General features: G+C 38.9%; 1 protein-coding gene across 9 annotated transcripts in view; it reads right to left on the bottom strand.

Annotated features, from left to right (window-relative positions):
- fat1a (FAT atypical cadherin 1a) overlaps positions 1 to 14,448 on the bottom strand; it is an 81,882-nt gene that overhangs the window by 52,187 nt on the left and 15,247 nt on the right. For all 9 annotated transcript variants that reach the window (XR_015844603.1, XR_015844605.1, XR_015844604.1 and 6 more), the window contains exon 3: positions 7,799 to 8,113. Coding sequence is in view for 5 of the 9 variants with exons in the window: in XM_088302057.1 (XP_088158183.1) it covers positions 7,799 to 8,113 (315 nt within the window). In the remaining 4 variants the exon portion in view is untranslated. The remainder of the gene's footprint in view (positions 1 to 7,798; positions 8,114 to 14,448) is intronic.

The raw sequence follows: 14,448 nt of genomic DNA, 5'->3' as shown, positions 1-14,448 counted from the left end.
AAAAGAATAGCTTTGGTGCCATCTTGTGCGATCAACAGAAAATTATGTATCTTTTCAGTAACCTTTTTAGAACACATTTGGAATGTGGTGGGTTTTCAAAAGGCCATCATTTGAGCAGTGTAACAACGTATGATTTTACCTGTTGTTTTCTGATCTATGGGTAGTGCGGTGCAATTAATCAAAATTAAATTGCAATTACGATTATTACACTAAACGATTACAAAATCGACAATTGTAGAAGATGATTATTATATACAGCCTTTTTATAAGTATAACATAGTCCTCATTTTAAAATGTCAACTACTATAATTAGTAAACTTGACTTAAAAGATTGTGCGTTGTATAGAAATTGTTTATTTAAATGTTAAAACAGTTCTATGGCAATTTCTAAGTGTATACACAATGCAGGATATGTCGGGCACCACCTCGTCCGTGGGGACACTTTGCAACATCACGGCACAACGTGTTGGTTTTAGCGCGGTCTCTCAAAAGTGACTTGAAGTTTTGGATCATATTCACGGCAGGACTTGTTCATTTTAAATAACATTTATAAAGACGTGTCAACTGTCAAACTCATCCGGACTGCTTGTTATCATGGAGGAGCGCGACGAGCACACAAAAATGTTTCAATTGTTGTGTAGGGTAACGAGTTTTATATACAATCCAATTCCAAAGGATTGATTGTGTTTCAAAGAATTACATTTGTCTGAATATTGTTTACATTTAAACATTTGTCCCCCCCCCCCAAAAAAAAAAAAAAAATCCTTTGAATGATGGTGATTTCGATTATTACTAAAATAATCGTCAGTATTTTTTTCCATAATCGAGCTGCGTCATCCACAGGAAAAGTCAGTATGGTTCAGAGAATACATTTTTAATAAGCTGTGCTAGTATGGGACACAAACACAAAAGGTACATTAACTGTGGAAAATTTTTGTCGTCCACCCCCCAACCAAAAAAATTAAAATAACATTTTGTCATGACCACTAAATTAAAAAAAAAAAAAAGCAGGACAGAGGAAAAAAATAGTCACAAAAAAGTCGCAAATGCTTTCCGTTCATTTCCAACTGTTCTTTCCACTGGCAATGTGATCATCGTTTGACCTGCGGACAATAGCCAGGAAGTTGTTGGAGTTATCCTTTCCCAATCTGACTTCCCGTGATAATGGATGCGCCTCTGCTGAAAAGGTAACAATGAGAAGCATCCCATTTCTCACCCACTCTCCTGAATCCAAACCGATACATCGCCAAATGTAAGGCGGAAACACAAAATAAAATACGTTTTAACATGAACTACAATTACTTTCATGTACATTTTATTTTAAATTGTTCCTTGATTCAAGTACTGTTTTCTGTTTATGTCGGTAATTGAAATCATCGTTCTGCATTGAAATTAAATGGAAATACTATGAGTTGGTTTCAGACTCCCCCCCAAAAAACCCTGAGTCATTTTTTGCAAAGTTTTTTCAAAAAGCAACAACACAATCTAGAATATTGTACTTTATAAAGACCATCTTGTGATAAAACAATTACATATGAAAACCAAATCAAATAGGTTTTACATCACGATTTCATACTTGAATCCAGTGCTTCTGAATTATCTTCTGTCACGCCCCGTGTACGTGTATATTTTCTTTGTATATTGATGTTGGATTATGTCAATAAAATGTCCCTTAGCAAAGCTAAATTGGTAAGAATTATAATTTTGAGAACTATTATTGTGAGAATCTCGAAAGTCAATACTTACTAAACGTTTGACATCGAACCTCTTCGCCGCGATGACGTCATCCGTTTCCGCGTTCCGGTCTGAAGCGTCTGCTAAATTGCTAACGTAGAAGTCGTCTTATTTTGTTTCGATACGTAATGGTTGCAATACAACATTTCTGTTCATAGCTGCTGACTCTCCGCCCAAACGCGATTCGAGTCAGACTTTTGTGTACACCGATTGGGGGGCGCGCCCCACTATTTGAGAAGCACTGCTTTAATCCAATGGCCATCCTCTTGTGAGAAGCACTTTGTGAATCAGGCTCGAAATGCTACTTTGTTGTGATAAGAGCAAGCTGTTCCAAGTACAGAAGACATATGTTTGATAGAGTTTGTACTTGTGCTAATGTATGAGAACAAGTCTACTACGAGTCTTTGTTGTTAAAACGTTTTTATTTTATGTTGCTTTAAGTGAACTAAAGCCACAACAGTTGCCAAATAAAACGTTCTGGTTCTCGGCTTATCTTGGAGCAAAGATCTTTGATTCCACTGTTTCCACTTTATCTGTTTGTAATGCATAATCCTTAGTAGTCGATGAGTCTTTGCTATTGGATGGAAATCTTGTATGCCTTTTTTAAATTAAATCGGAGAAAAACATTTTGGATTTTTCTTTGACGAATTTTAAGCAAACTAGATAAAAACCTTTTGGGGAGTTTCCGTCGATTAAACTAGTCTAAAACGATCACAAATAGGAATGACTAAAGGTGACGAAAACTATTAAGCATTTTCGTCCAGGAGACAAAATGTAAAAGGCCTGCCAAAAACAACACTGCTCCTGAACAGTAGTTGCTGCTGTACTGCAGCAGATTGACACACAAATCATCATCTGAGTCAAAAAGAAACGTTCGTGTTAAATGAAAGTTTATACATCAAAATAACTAGAAGTATTGGTACTCAGTACTGGTGAGTACTCAAAGAGAGCCTACTTGTTATGGTATCGGTCGGAAAAAACTCCCTATTTATTATTATTATTATTATTATTATGAATATTTATAGTATTATGCCTGTGAGTATAGTTTAATTAACTGTCCACATTGGGTACAATGTTTATATTCAAATATCCGTTGCTTAAAAGGGTTAACTACTGCAACATCAATGCTAGTTTCATGAGTGGCGTTTTGCATTAAGTGTTAGCATTAGGCCAGCAGAATTGCTAGGCCAAGTCATGTGGTTTGGTTAAATACACAATGTGACATTTTCCCTGTTGTATGCTTAGTTTTAGAGTAAACTTCAAAGGGTAGTGGCACAAAACGGGAAGTTGAGGTACCACCATTTTGAGCTTATTTCAAAAAAGCACTTAAGGAAAGCAATGTAAATGCAGCCGCGACACTTGGAATCTTGCGCAACCCTCTGGAGGGCACGGGGAATCCCTGCCCGAACTGATCTAGAATGGGTGCAGCGTTTAAGTGTGATAAGATTGTCCTCCGACCTTAGCAACTGTGTATTTCCCATGTTTGGCTTGGTTACAATCAGCCAGCACACAAGCCATTTACGAGCACGCTGTTCAAAGTCCAACGACGTACTTCCACCCCACCGCAACGTTCCAGACACCGCACAGCATCAAATGTGGGCGACCGCCATTGACGACCTTTAATAAATGCCTTGACAAAGTCTCCATGAAGAGAAAATAAAAGCAGACATCACGTGTGATGCCTTGACTGAAGTCGACATGAGTCAAGTATGCATGCGGGGGATTTAAATGAATGCTTGTCCGCCCATCACAACACAAATTAGAACAGCCTTGCCCATATATTTTAAGCCACGGGCAGAGTGGGCGCAACCATTACATTGGCAACACAATCCCCAACAACCTGCAAAATACAAACAAAACTGGTCAAATCCCATTTCATAATCAGGTTGATTTTATTTAACGGCTTTATTTTTTTAATCAAACCTCTTGAAGCCAAGCACCCCCTTTGCGTAATGTAATTCAAAGAAATGCTATTTGAATACCAAAAAAAAAGGACAATTCAATCCTCACAATCCATGCTACGTGACATTTTTAGTATCGTGCTTTAGATTGCTTTTTTTTACATTGGCTTCCAGTCAGCTGTACAATAGACTTTAAAATTCTGCTACTGGTCTATAAATCACGGAATGGTTTGGGTCTTGAATACATTAAAGAAATACGAATTGAATATGAAGGACTTTGATGTCAACAGACTCAGGTTAATTAGTGAAGGCCAGAGTTCAAAGCAAACATGGTGAAGGAGCATTTATCTGTTATGGTGAATGCAAATTGAATAAGATGCCAACAGAAAAGAAGTTAGCTCCGAGTGTAAATGCTTTTAATCCAGGTTATGTTTTTTCACCATACCAACTTAATGACTGATGTCATTTAAAGCATTTTTAAAGCATCTTTTTTTTCTCAAAAACTTTGCACTGTACACGCAATTTTAATACATTATTTAGTTTTTAAATGTCTTACGTTCTTTTCTTTATAAATGCTTTTAAATGTTGCACTTTTGATTATGTGAAGCACATTGAGTTAGCTTGGGTATGAAATGAGCGATATAAAAGCGGCCTTGCCGTTTTCCCCCAAAATTCTTAGTGGAAAACTCCAAGATGCAACACTTGCATTCTAGCTTTTCTCGCTTCTTTTCAAGAAGCTTCTGAAGTGAGCTGTTCTGTCCATTGCTTGCAGGTGTTGATTTTTAGAGCCACTCTAGTGTTTTAAGTGTGAAAGCTTTGTGTTCGAGAAGGTAGCAGTTCTTATTTCGTGGGTTGCCAAAAAGGAGAACCAATCCTTTGTTCAAGCAGCAAGTTCGGGGCAACCACCACACCACTCCCACCACCTAAGGCGGAAAGTAAAGCCTTGGCGCCTTTGAAGCCTTACAGCTACAGTAGATAAAGGAGCACTACTAGCTTGTTAGCTTGGAACACATGCCGAAGGAGTATACACACACACACACACACGACATAGGCTTTCATTTATTTTCCCACTCTTTGGTTCACAGGCTTTGCATGAACGCCAAGACGGGGGCCCTGCACGCCCAACGCAAATTTAGAACGTGTTATTATGGAAAAAAGGCCTTGCATGCGGTAAATTTAAACATTTTCACAAACCGGCAATATGCGGTTGCCGTGTCACAGTTGACGCATCAAACTTATATACCGTAGTCCTTGCATCCCCCCTTTTCACAGCAAATCCCAGTAACGATTCAATATTAGACTCTAAGATACGGCAACATGACATGGCGTAGGCTAAAAAGCTTTGTAAATTAGTATGGCTGTCACTATTGAATATTTTTAGAATCTTTAATCCATTGATTCAGCTGATTAAATTGTATTTTGCATTAGCGGGTATTATAAAACATTTTTCTTGATTATTGTTCATTAACCAATTATTTCTTGTTTCATTGGAATTGGATGATGACTAAAACCAAAAAAAAAAATCTACTGACCACTAACCAACAATTAAGCAATGTCGCGCGAACGGGACTGATGTTGTATTCAACAACCTTTTTGAAACTGATTCAGTTCCTGGTTCAGTTCATTGTTTTCCAAAGTCAAAGCAGATGTTTACAAAAGCTTTATTTCAGTTCAACAAAAATGATATTCAGTCGGCTTTTATGAATGACTAGAGACATCAGAGAATGATTGTTGAGAGGCTGAAGTTAGACAATTCGAACAGTTTTATTTTTTTATTTCTATTTGAATTCAGAATAATTCATTACTTGATTGTTAAAAAAAGAATCTCAAAATTGTAAAACACAATTGCATGTGAAAATGCAATCGCGATATTGAGTGATAAATAAAAACAGCAATTAGATTACTTTTAAAAATCATTCAGTTCTGTTATCCTACCTATAGGGAAAATATGCTTCAAGCTAAATTGAGCAGTGGTTAACCGCTTTTTGCACTTTTATGACAAATGACGTTCATGATGGTGACAGTTTGCCTCTGGAAGAAATGAATTCCATGGATACCATGGATATGACTTCCTATGGGGGCGCAAGCAGCTTTTCTTCCTCTATTCACCATCCTGACACATTTAATCAGTCAGGAAGAAAGGGAAATTAAAGTTAGCGTGCTCTTGCATTAATTACTTCCACCGTCTACTTGGGAATACCCATGCACGACTTATGCCAGGATGGTTTGGGGAGAGGGAGGAGTGCTACTAATGCTCTCCATCCTTATTTGGTCAGAAAGTTCACATTGGCAGTTGTAACAAAAATAACTCTACAGCTTGTGTTGATGCGACTACCTTTGGGAGGGGGGGTGGGACGGGGGGGCTAGGGGGGGGACCACACACACACATGCACGTGCGCAGGCATACACATGCAACTGAAGAAGTGTAGAGCGCACGGGCGAGTTCATAAGAAGCCGATGAAATATTAATGGTCACGCCATTTGCGAAGCGCCGCATGAGAAAAGGCACTTTTAGAGTGGAGTGAGGACCCCTCAGGCACAACCCCAATAAAAGAAAAAAAGTAAATTGCTTTTCCATTTTCATAAATTAATAGTTGAAAGCTATTCGCACCGGCTTGTTAATGTGATGACAGGTGTAATATGTGCAAATTTATAATCTAAATTATATATTTGGAAAAAAAAAGTCTGGAAAGTTATGATGCTGGGAATTCTCAAGGTACTGTACGTGTATTTAGGAAAAGTAGAAGTGCAACGATTAATCGCTAACCAATTGACAAATTAATCAATTTTTTTTGTAATTTAAAATTGCCCAAACCAGTCAGTCCATGACATCCCTCAATACATGTAGTCAACGTTTAATTTCTGTAATCCTCCATGAAAGCAAACTGATTTGTTTTCTTCAAATAAAACATTTGCAAACATTAGCATTTACTTTGGAAAACAATGATCAACATTTTTGTAAATTATCGGATAAATTACTGACCATTTCAGATGTGCTCTGAAATAAAGGGATAGAAATAAAAAAAGAAACTGTATTTCTTAAAGTTAGTTCCAAACAGGGTTTTCTACTGCTGATACCGGTCATCCATCAATGAGAACGGCCGATACCGTTATCATGGCAAATATTACATTTTTAAATGTTAGAGCTGTTAGCTAATGAATATTTTTTAAAAAGATCAATTTGTCATTTTTTTCCTCGATTCATCGACGAGTCAGATTAGAAAAAAGAAAAAACATTCGATCTAAATTTCCATCCCTTTATTAGACAAACACATGAGGTTATTTCTAATTGACAGTCTAGCAAATGCACAAACATTAAAATGTGCAGTGGTAAGGAAATGTGGAGCGGATTCAGGTTTCAGGTAATCGTTTTTTGGGATCGGCAATGAAACGCATTGATCGACATTTACCAATCAAGTACTTTTTTCAACATTGGCCAATCAAATACTTTTTCACGGAAATCATCAACCATTGCTTTTTACAATCAAACTACTTATTCTCAGTAAAATACTTGAGTCACTGTTATTCTTTATGGTACGCCAATTAAAACAATTTATCAGCATGCGTGCTCTTGCTGTGCCACACCAAAAACGGTGTGACAAAGGAAAGAAAGAAAAGATTAACATTCTTCTTCAGTTGAATCTTCTCAGAATGTCACAGTATTTTATCACTGGTGAGAATTGAGTTTAAGAACAGGCGCTCATGTTGTCCTTGGGGCTGACAAGTACCCGCTGGCCCCATGTTTTTGTTGATTTTTGTTGTTTTTAAAGCAATGCACTACAATCGACATAGCAAAAAGGCATCCGTGCATGCTCTTGTCTTCGTCCTAACTCTTGCCTGTGTGCAATTGCTCACCACACTCCACTACGCTCAGCCGAGAAGGCGAGGAAAAAAAAAATAAAAGCTGTTAGCATGATGTTCAAAAAGAGGTGTCTTGTTTACTGATTTCTGTAACCATCCAATCATATTGCAGTGGGACTTAGCCTGCTCCCACCGAAAAAGAAAAGCTCATGATGGACCATTGTAGGTGTAATTGAAAGAAACCGTGACCTTAGAAAACCAGACCGGGGAAACCGTCGATGCCTACATAGAGACAAGAATGGCAGACATCTATGTATCCATGTAGCCCCAAAATCTCCCCTCAAAATCAACAGCAGTCTTACCTGTCCTGGAATTGATGACGAAGAAGCCTTGTGGATTACCGCTGGTGATTTTATAGCTGAGTTTATCGCTAGATTTAGCATCTGGATCCAGTGCGTATATCTGGATGATGGACACGTCCTTGGGGGAGTTCTCCATCACGGAAGGGTAGTAAACGGGTTCCGACGCTTGTGGCGCGTTATCATTGACGTCCTGCACTTCGATGTAGACCTCCACAAAGGTGGAAAGGGGAACCACGCCTCGATCTATGGCGTAGACCGTCAGCCAGTAGTGCGGAGTGGTCTCGTGGTCCAGGAGCTCTTGCGTTCGGATGATACCTATAGAAACAAGCGCGGGTTTAGAGACAAAAATCCAAGAAAAAGCTGTTTTAGAGAAGTTTTAGCTTTGACTGACATTTGTTGTGAATTTGTTTATTCCGTACATACATATGTACTTATTATTTTGTCTGTGTGTTTTTTTTTAGGGTTCCCCCCCCCCCCCATTTTACTTTACGGTTCGTGAAATTTTATCAAATGTTATTCTTTCCATCAACCATTTTGTATTGTAGCATTTTGTGCAATTTAGCATCAACGTTTTTTTCCTCATAAACTTTTCCTAGCGATTAAATTTTTCTTTGGTGTAGTTTGTTTTTAGTATAAGGTGAATTGTTATTTTCTTTCTTTTTTTTATGAATATATTTTACCTTGAGAGCAATTTTACCAAATTTTTGTTGTACTATTTTTGGGCAATTTTATCCCCATAAGCTTTCTGTGATTATTGTGGTATTTTATTTTATTTTTTTTTATTTGGTCGAGTTTGTTTTTAGCATTGGGTGAAATTTTACAGAAATATTTTTTTTTTCATTGAAGAATTTTGTAAGCAGGGTTTTATCATTTGTACATTTAGGCTTCAGGACAAATTTCTTGCTTTAACAAAATTTTAGAGGTCAAATCAAATAAAAGTTAATTGTATGTAATTTCTTTTACTTTTGCACATTTTCATGATAGTTTTTCAAAAAGACAATAAATTTAAGGATGAGGAAAAGAGATCATCTGCAATGTGAGTCAATTTCTCGTAACAATTTCAATGTGAACATTGACTAATTGTTGTTTAGGTTTTAAATTTTACGCAAGCCTGTTATTTTATTTAGTTATTTTTTTAAAGCTGGTTGCTAACCTGACCTCCTATTAATGGAGATCTGCTTTTAGGAGGCACTTCCAGAAGTTGGAACCATTAACATCGTTCAAGTACTATTCGGAATTCGGAAAACGCGCCTCTCGTCTCGCACAAAGCTCTGCATATTTTGCTTTGTGTTTGATCATCATGTGTCATGTGTCATGTGTCATTATCCACACCGCATATTTTGTACAGGGTCACGGGAGGGTGTTGGAGCCTATCCCTGCTGACTATGGGCGAAAGGCGCACTACACCCTGAACTGGTCGCCAGCTAGTCACAGGGCAGACATAGACACCGTCACTGAGTAGGAACTGAACCGACGCTGCCCGCACACAACGCAGGCAAGTGTACCACTACACCATCAGTGACTGCTTTGTGTTTGATTTTTGATTTTTTGGGGGGGATCTTTAAATGACAACAGTTTTTCATGTTTAATTATTATATCTCTTTTGCGCTTGCATCAGCCACAGTATTATTCACACATTACGGCTTGGAATGCATTGTTTTTTTTCTGATACGAAAATGTTGAAAAGGCCGCAGAAGTTAGTTTGAGATGACAACATGCTATATAGTATCAACAAGAGTCCAGTAGTGCGCTGTTTACATTAGCCGGCAGGGAAGGTTGTTTTACTGCCATGCGGGGGCGACGGTCTTCAGCTGAGCAAACAAAAGAGATTTCAAACTACCACGTGAATTGCACCCACAGACAATGGTGTCAACTGCAACAAAAAGGCTTGTGGAGGATGGGCCCCTGCAGCAAGTCAAAGAAAGATGAAGCAGTGAGGATGGACGAGTGTTTAGGAGACAAGTGATTCAGTGTCATAACGACAAGTAGAAGCAAAGACAACATTTCATAGAGCCTGTGTGAAAACGCAGACTAATCACTGTTGTGCTGTTCTTCTGGTATCTATTGTATATGTGTTTACGTGTTTTAATTGGTGTTCTGATTACATGCTGATTTATATTACACAATATGGAAAGCGTTTTGTGACAGCTCCAGCTGTTGTGAATAGTGATTAATTGACAATATGCTTGTTATTCATGTTGACGTCAACTTTGAAAAGTCATTGTAATTGCACAGAACAACCTAAAGTCCCGTCGCACAATGTGGAATTCAGCTAAAATTTCCAGAGGAAATCTCTCGAGAAAAGTTCACAAAATGAAAAGTGTGCCATTGTTTATCTTTTTCTTAGAGCACGCAAAATTTGTTTAGCTTCATACAAACATAGTAACTACTGTATGCTCTACAAAGCCTGTCTCGATCACCCCTTCCCTCCTGCCAGTCACTGGCCACTCCCCCACCCCCTCCACTTTGTGCACTCAGAAAACACTAACAGGCAACATGGAAGACACGACGGCGGCATTTAGTCCCCAAAAGAAAGTCAACATCCGAAATATGGAATTATTTCGGCCATAAAAAGGAAGAAACAAACAAAAAACACTCTGCCGACAGTGCATCGCCGTTGTTGCTGCAACACGAGTTAATACAACAAACGTGTCCGACCATTTGAATCGCTATTATGAGCCCCTTTATAACCAGTTCAGACTACTCAAAAAACAATGACAGACGCCTTTATCATAACACCTTATGATAAGAAGTCCAAACACCATCGACAAATCACGAATGCAATAACTTTTCACGTGGGGAAAGACACCGTGCAAGCAACTCAACGCCGTCATGAAAGAGAGGTTTAAAAAAAATGACCCGCGCGCTCGACAAAAGGTATAAAATGCCGTGGCGCACGTATTTCTATCAAGTGGCCATTACAGAGCTGTATAATAAACAAAGCAAAGTCTTCCCAAACAGAGCTATTTGAGTCATCTGGTGAAAATTGTTCTAGTTTCAATATCACAATGTACATCGCAGCCTCCCCAAAAATCGCAATGTCATTTTTTTCCAATATCGTGCAGCCCTAATTCTGACCATGTGTGTTGACTTTTTGCAACACTTTTGCAATACTGGTGTGATTTTTTTTATATTAGTATGTTTGTACTATAATACACCTAATATGGTAAAAAAAAAAAAAATGTGCCAAAACCGTACAAAAAAATCTTTCCATAACAAACACATGCATGAGTTAATAGGGCTCCAAGAAATGTATATATTTAAGGTGACATAAATAGTTTACATAGGGTGTCGGTTTGTTGACACAGCCTTTTGTTAAATGACAGCAGCCAGGATTTGGAAGTGAGAGCAGACAAATAGTTGTGGCTTCAGGTCATGAAAAGCTGCAGGAGGGGTGGTGTTGATCCCATAGACCAAGAAGTGCAATGCACGCGTGTAGAATTCAAAACCTGTGCAGCATGCTAAACACGGAGAGCTGAATCAAGTTGAGAAGGGGGAGGAACTGCCCCTAATGTATTGAATTTCTGTCAGAAATGAGTCCGTCAATTATGCAGGTCTGCCACACAAGGCCTTTTAAGGCCCCCACACACCAATCCGACGTCGGCCTTGAAGTCACCACGTCGGATGGGAGAATGACCGAAGGACACACCGCATAAGCCGACGGCAACGCCAACTACTCTGGACCTTCTGCTTCAGTGCACTGATTCACTAGTTAACAGCGATCACAGTGCTCATTTAACCCGACAGCCCGACCCGATTCTATACGTTGACCGAGACACCCTCCAGATGCCCCAACAACAGCTCCGACTTTGCAACGTTGGATTGGTGTGTAAAGGCCTTTTGTCCTAGTGTTTTGTTCTTTCCTTGGCTTTTCTCCCCCGAAAATTGAAAAGAGAAGCTGCAAAGACTTAACAAGGGCAGTTGTGATCTGAAAAAAAGTTGCCAAATTGCCCACCTTAAGTTGTAAACATAAAGTCAAAAAATTACGAGGGAAAGTTGTCACCCTACAAGAATAAAAAGTTGCACTGGTACTAGAAAAATCTGTAATGTTACTACAGTCACAGTTTGCATGCATCAAAGTATGATACATGTCCCACTAGTGGACACACAATCCATTCCAACCTGACAGAATCGTTTACAAACAAAGCACATGAATGTTCTTGCCGCGCCCATTCTGCGCCGTTATCCTACCCCGTTAGGAGAAAAAAATAACTGCCTTCAGGCTAGGAGAAAAGAAAAACCAGACAAAACCAGATTTCCTTTAACGCTTCTTTTTTGTGCTTGCATTCCCTGAGGCTTTGTTATTCAAAGTTACCTGAGCTTCGCAAGATGTGAAGTGTCATGACCTGCAGACATTTTTATAAGTGTACACTACACTCATATACACACACACACACACGCCCACACCCGCACACACAAAGGCCTTATTCAAAGAAGCCACATGGGTAAGTTAGAGCGAGTCAGGATGAAAAAGAAATGCTTCCTTGTTTGCAGCAAGGCACGAGGACCCGGCTTTGAACTGCGCTAATGCTGCAAGCCAGCCCTAGAACCTGCATTCCCCGAGCCTCCCGCTCACATGCTTCCCAAAACGAGCTTCGTCTCTGTGGCGCAGACCTGCTGAAATGCTTCACATTCTGCAAGCGTGCTGAAGAAAAAAAAAAATGGGAAAAAGTGCACCCTTTGTGTTAGCGCGCAACTTCACGTTCTGAAAGGTCCCCCAGACTTCCCAAAGAGTTCCCACAGTTCTTGCGGCTAAGAGCCATGCTTCAAACATGACATTTGTTGGAATTATTGGAATTAATGTCTGTAATTCAAAGTAAACGCTTACCATCTCACTAAATGTCAGCATACGAACTATTCGCACGTTATCATTATCAAATCCAATTTGAAATATTTTCTGACAACTAGAACTGTCCCTTTATCGATGAGTCCAATATTCAGAAAAAAATGAATCTTTGCATATTGCAAAGTCATATATTTACAATTAAGGTTTATTAACATTATTTCTGTTGTTTAATTGTTTGTTTTTTAATGAAACAAATTAAACAATAATTACGGAATGTTTAACACAAGAGGCACTGATGTACTCCCCATCCTTTTTGAAACTAAGAGCTACTTCTTGGATACAAGGACGATCTACACTTCTGAGGCTGTTTCAGGTTTAGCTTCATGTCATGTTATTCATACTACGGCTGCAAATAACGATTTTTTTTCAAAACAGATTAAACTAATTTTTACCATTTCCATCAATTAATTGTGATTCAGTTTCTGGTTTGGACCATAACATGTCATAAATCGGTGAAAATGTGGATTTAAGTTTTCCAAAGGAAAAGCAGATGTTAGCAATTGTCTTATTTTTCATAAACACAAAAGATAATCAGTCAGCCCGCTTTCATGAAAGACTACGAAAATATGAAGATTTACTGGTGAGAGCAAAGAGGATTCAAATTTCAGTTGAACAATGGCTCAAAAAGACTTCAGGAGAACTAACTACAAAAAAAAGTCTTTGCAAAAAGACATTGTTGTTTCTGCCCCCACTAGTCTGAACACAGCCTTCTGATCATATTATGTTTGTGGAATAATAATTAATTTAAATGAATAAATTAAGAAGATTAATCCATCCATTGTCAACCATCTCAGGAGGGTGCCTGAAACTGGCGTCAAGTGCCCTTGGGCTCGCATTGCAAATGTCACGGCTCACCTGTTGTCTGGGCCTGGTCTGAAATTCCTTCGGATCTGCGTTAGCAAACAACTTTTGCATGCAGGTTGTTATTTTGCTAAATGACAAAATTTTTTTAGTTCATATTTGAAGAAGTACCAGACCACAGGGAAAAGTGCAAAATTCTTCTGGAGATGCCTTAAGGAGGGGCCAACATTTACGAGTGTTGACAAAGGGAACGAAGGTTGCGTTCTCGTCAGGGTTTGTTCAAAGTCACAAACGTTCGCCAGATATTCTGCGGTTTTAATGTTTTTTCTTGTTGCAAGGAAATTTTGAACACGAAGAGGATGACAAATTGATTTAAACTGTTGAACTGGCGAACATCTGGAGAATGTTTGCAACCTTTTTTTCCAACATAAAATTACGTGCGTCAACAGTCGCAAAAGTTTGCCTTTCAGTGCGATATGGGCTTGAGCCGGTTCTGTACGAGGGCTGAACGATTTATCGTTTTTGGACAAAAAAAATGCAAATCTCAGATCGAGACCGTCAAAGCTGCGGTTTTTAAAGGGCTCTTGTTTCCCAGCAGCAATGCTGGGTCGCAACAATCTGTGTGATGCAGATCATCTCCTCCGTGGTGACAAATAAACGACCCCACTAACAAGTACCCTTTTAATCGAGGAGGCGAACGAGGAGGCGCTAAGCGTGATAATCGCTAAAGTGAAATACAGAGTAGGGAAAGACCCAAGTAAGTACTTAGGTGTACAGTTGACTTTTAACAGAAGCCTGGCTAGAACCGCGTAAGGGCGGAGAGCCGGCAGCTTTGAACAGAAATGTACTTTAATACGTATCGAGTCACAAAATAAGATGATGGCTACATTAGCAATTTAGCAGACACTCTCAGACCCAAACACGTAAACGGCTGACGTCAGCATGACAAAGAGCTCAATGTCAAACGCATATTAAATATTTATCATCGCATCAATATATTTAC

This window comes from Idiotropiscis lumnitzeri, chromosome 8 (assembly GCF_059441095.1).
Source record: "Idiotropiscis lumnitzeri isolate Australia: NSW breed Sydney's pygmy pipehorse chromosome 8, RoL_Ilum_1.0, whole genome shotgun sequence".
Classification (NCBI taxonomy): Eukaryota; Metazoa; Chordata; class Actinopteri; order Syngnathiformes; family Syngnathidae; genus Idiotropiscis; species Idiotropiscis lumnitzeri.
The sequence above is the reverse complement of the archived record's forward strand: the minus strand, read 5'-3'. Positions and strand labels throughout refer to the sequence as shown.